Raw genomic sequence first — 2,478 nt, forward strand, 5'->3', positions numbered from 1 at the left:
CGAGAGTCACGCGTGCATTTAAAATTCGATTAAAATTCGTTCGAGTCGCGGAATTTCTTTCTAATTCGCTTCGATTTTTCGTGTTTCAGGGATGAACCAGCGGAAACAGCGCAGAGAGAGAACAACGTTCACCAGAGCGCAATTGGACGTGTTGGAAGGGCTGTTTACGAAAACGAGGTACCCGGACATCTTCATGCGAGAAGAAGTTGCATTGAAAATTAATCTGCCGGAATCACGAGTTCAGGTGAATTTATATTTTCCCCCACTTCTCTTCCTTCTCCTTTTTACCTCTCCTTTTTATTTATTCACTCCTCTTCCTTCCTTCCTTTCATTCCTTCTTTCGAACGAATCGTTATTATTATCCACGACGACGAAAAAAATCGATTCCGCGGGAAAGCCGAAAAGAGGAAATCGTCGGCTTTATTCGTCGCGTACGGATTACCCTATCCAACAAGTCACGGGAGAAACGACAGTGACAATCTCGGTCGAGCGATAGTAACGAGTAGGAGAGGGACAGAGGGGGAATGGGAGTGTTTCGTGCTTCGGCAAGCATGGACGAGATTTAAGGTATTTACACAACGCGGTGTCGCGCCCTACGTCCCTCCGCTTTCCGCCATTGTCCCACCCGTGGCTGTACATTGATAGACGAGCTCGTTGACGCTTTTATTGCGGTCCTCGTAACATCTTTATATCTTTATGCTCCTCGAGTCACGGGAATGTATAGAGCGATCGCGAATCGCCATTCCATCGCTCCCCCTGCCTCGAGATTCGCGAAACGCCATTGAACGGCCACTTTTAATCGCGTGTTCCTGATTCGATGGAAAAACGTTTGAATTTGTGAATAGCGTAGTAAATAAGATATAAATCAAGAGCATCTTGTGGAATAAGGTCGAAAGTCATCGAGCTCGATTAAAGTGACCTCTCGATTGGGAAGGGTCTCGAGATTCATCGAGATTTAGGACGAACCGTGTCCGGAAATTCCACGGAGTTTCCACGCGAAGTTAAGCCTTCGAGGTGAATGAAGGAGCAACTGCTAAAGGGTGTGATATATATATTATATATACGAATATATACGTGCACGTGAACGAATAATATCGAAGGGGAGAGGTGGATAAGGGAGGAGGGAGGGGATCTAAAAGTTTTCGAGGGAGAAGGAGAGGAGAGGAGAGAGAGACAGTTGTATATTCTGTACAGAGTTATCTATACCATAGGGGAGGGGGGTAGAGGTGTGTTAGGTGGAACACAGAAGCACGATGTATGGAACACAACATATAGTTGATTTGTTCCTGGATTATAGCCCTTCGTTCTATCTCGCTCGCGAGTTTCTATACGCCTGTCCTCTCTGCGAGAGAACGACACAGCTGCGCGCGATGTTTGCTACGTTTGAATGCGCCAGGTCGTTCGTCCATCATTTACGATCGAGGAGCGCGTCAAAACGTTATTTTTCTCGGTGAAAAAGAGACGAGCCTACCCGGCTACTACCATCGCTACTACCATCCGACAGGGATGGGAGGGCGATAAACTGTTCTCCTCGCGAACAGGTTTACCTTACGAATTTATTCTCGTATTAAATTCCGCTTCCACGATAATCTTCAATATCGCGAAAAAAATATCCGTAACCGTTCCGATCTCCACTACGATAAATTAAAAATTATCGTAGACACGAATGATGCAGGCATCGTACAATTCTCAGTATTCCAATGTTCTCCAACAGACGAATTACGCGTATTATCTCTTAATAATATCTTTTCGTTCTTGTTGTAATATAAACGCGTATATATATATATATATATATATATATTAATAGCGCAAATAAGAAAATATATTTGTCATAACGATAATGTCAACGCAGCTGCTCCAGCCCAGTGGTAAATGGGTTGGTTTTCCATGTTGGATGCTAACCAGATGGTGATGCAATTTACACCTAGCCATCGATACACAGAGTAGTGGAGAGAAACTGACTGTGGTTCACCCCGAGGGCTTCCACCGGGGATGGCACCAGGACCCGTTCAGTTGGTTTTTGGGGTAGCTGCGAGTTGTGTGTTGTTCCTGGGGAGGGGGGAGGGAGAGGGGGGAGGGAAGGGAGAGGGGTGTCGTTGTGCAAACACGGAGCAGTAATGGGCGTTTTCTCTCTCTCTCTCTCTCTCTCTCTCTCTCTTCGTCCCCTTCGAGATCTCTTCTTTCCTCTCGTCACGATCATTCCTCTTGCGGTTGATATCGCGCAATATCGCGCGAATATCCGCACCCCTTCGCCTTTAGGGTCGCGAAACGTCCATAGAATCCGTCCATAGACCGATACAAAGTGGAGGAACGGTTTCTCTCTTATCTTATCTTTCATCTATGATGATCGATTCGTTCGGAATTTTCTATTTCGAATTTTTCGCGCTTCGTTCACGTTCAACTTCTCTCGTTCAACCCCATATATATATATATATATATATGTGTGTGTGTGTGTGTGTGTGTGTATTGTCGAGATCG

General features: G+C 45.5%; 1 protein-coding gene across 1 annotated transcript in view; it reads left to right on the forward strand.

Annotated features, from left to right (window-relative positions):
* LOC102674319 (homeobox protein OTX1-like) overlaps positions 1-2,478 on the forward strand; it is a gene marked incomplete at its 5' end in the record, with an annotated part of 14,088 nt that overhangs the window by 9,284 nt on the left and 2,326 nt on the right. The window contains one exon of the mRNA XM_031514105.1: positions 90-244. Within this exon, the coding sequence (XP_031369965.1) occupies positions 90-244 (155 nt within the window). The remainder of the gene's footprint in view (positions 1-89; positions 245-2,478) is intronic.

The sequence above is a fragment of the Apis dorsata genome, unplaced genomic scaffold (assembly GCF_000469605.1).
Source record: "Apis dorsata unplaced genomic scaffold, Apis dorsata 1.3 scaffold_894, whole genome shotgun sequence".
NCBI lineage: Eukaryota > Metazoa > Arthropoda > Insecta > Hymenoptera > Apidae > Apis > Apis dorsata.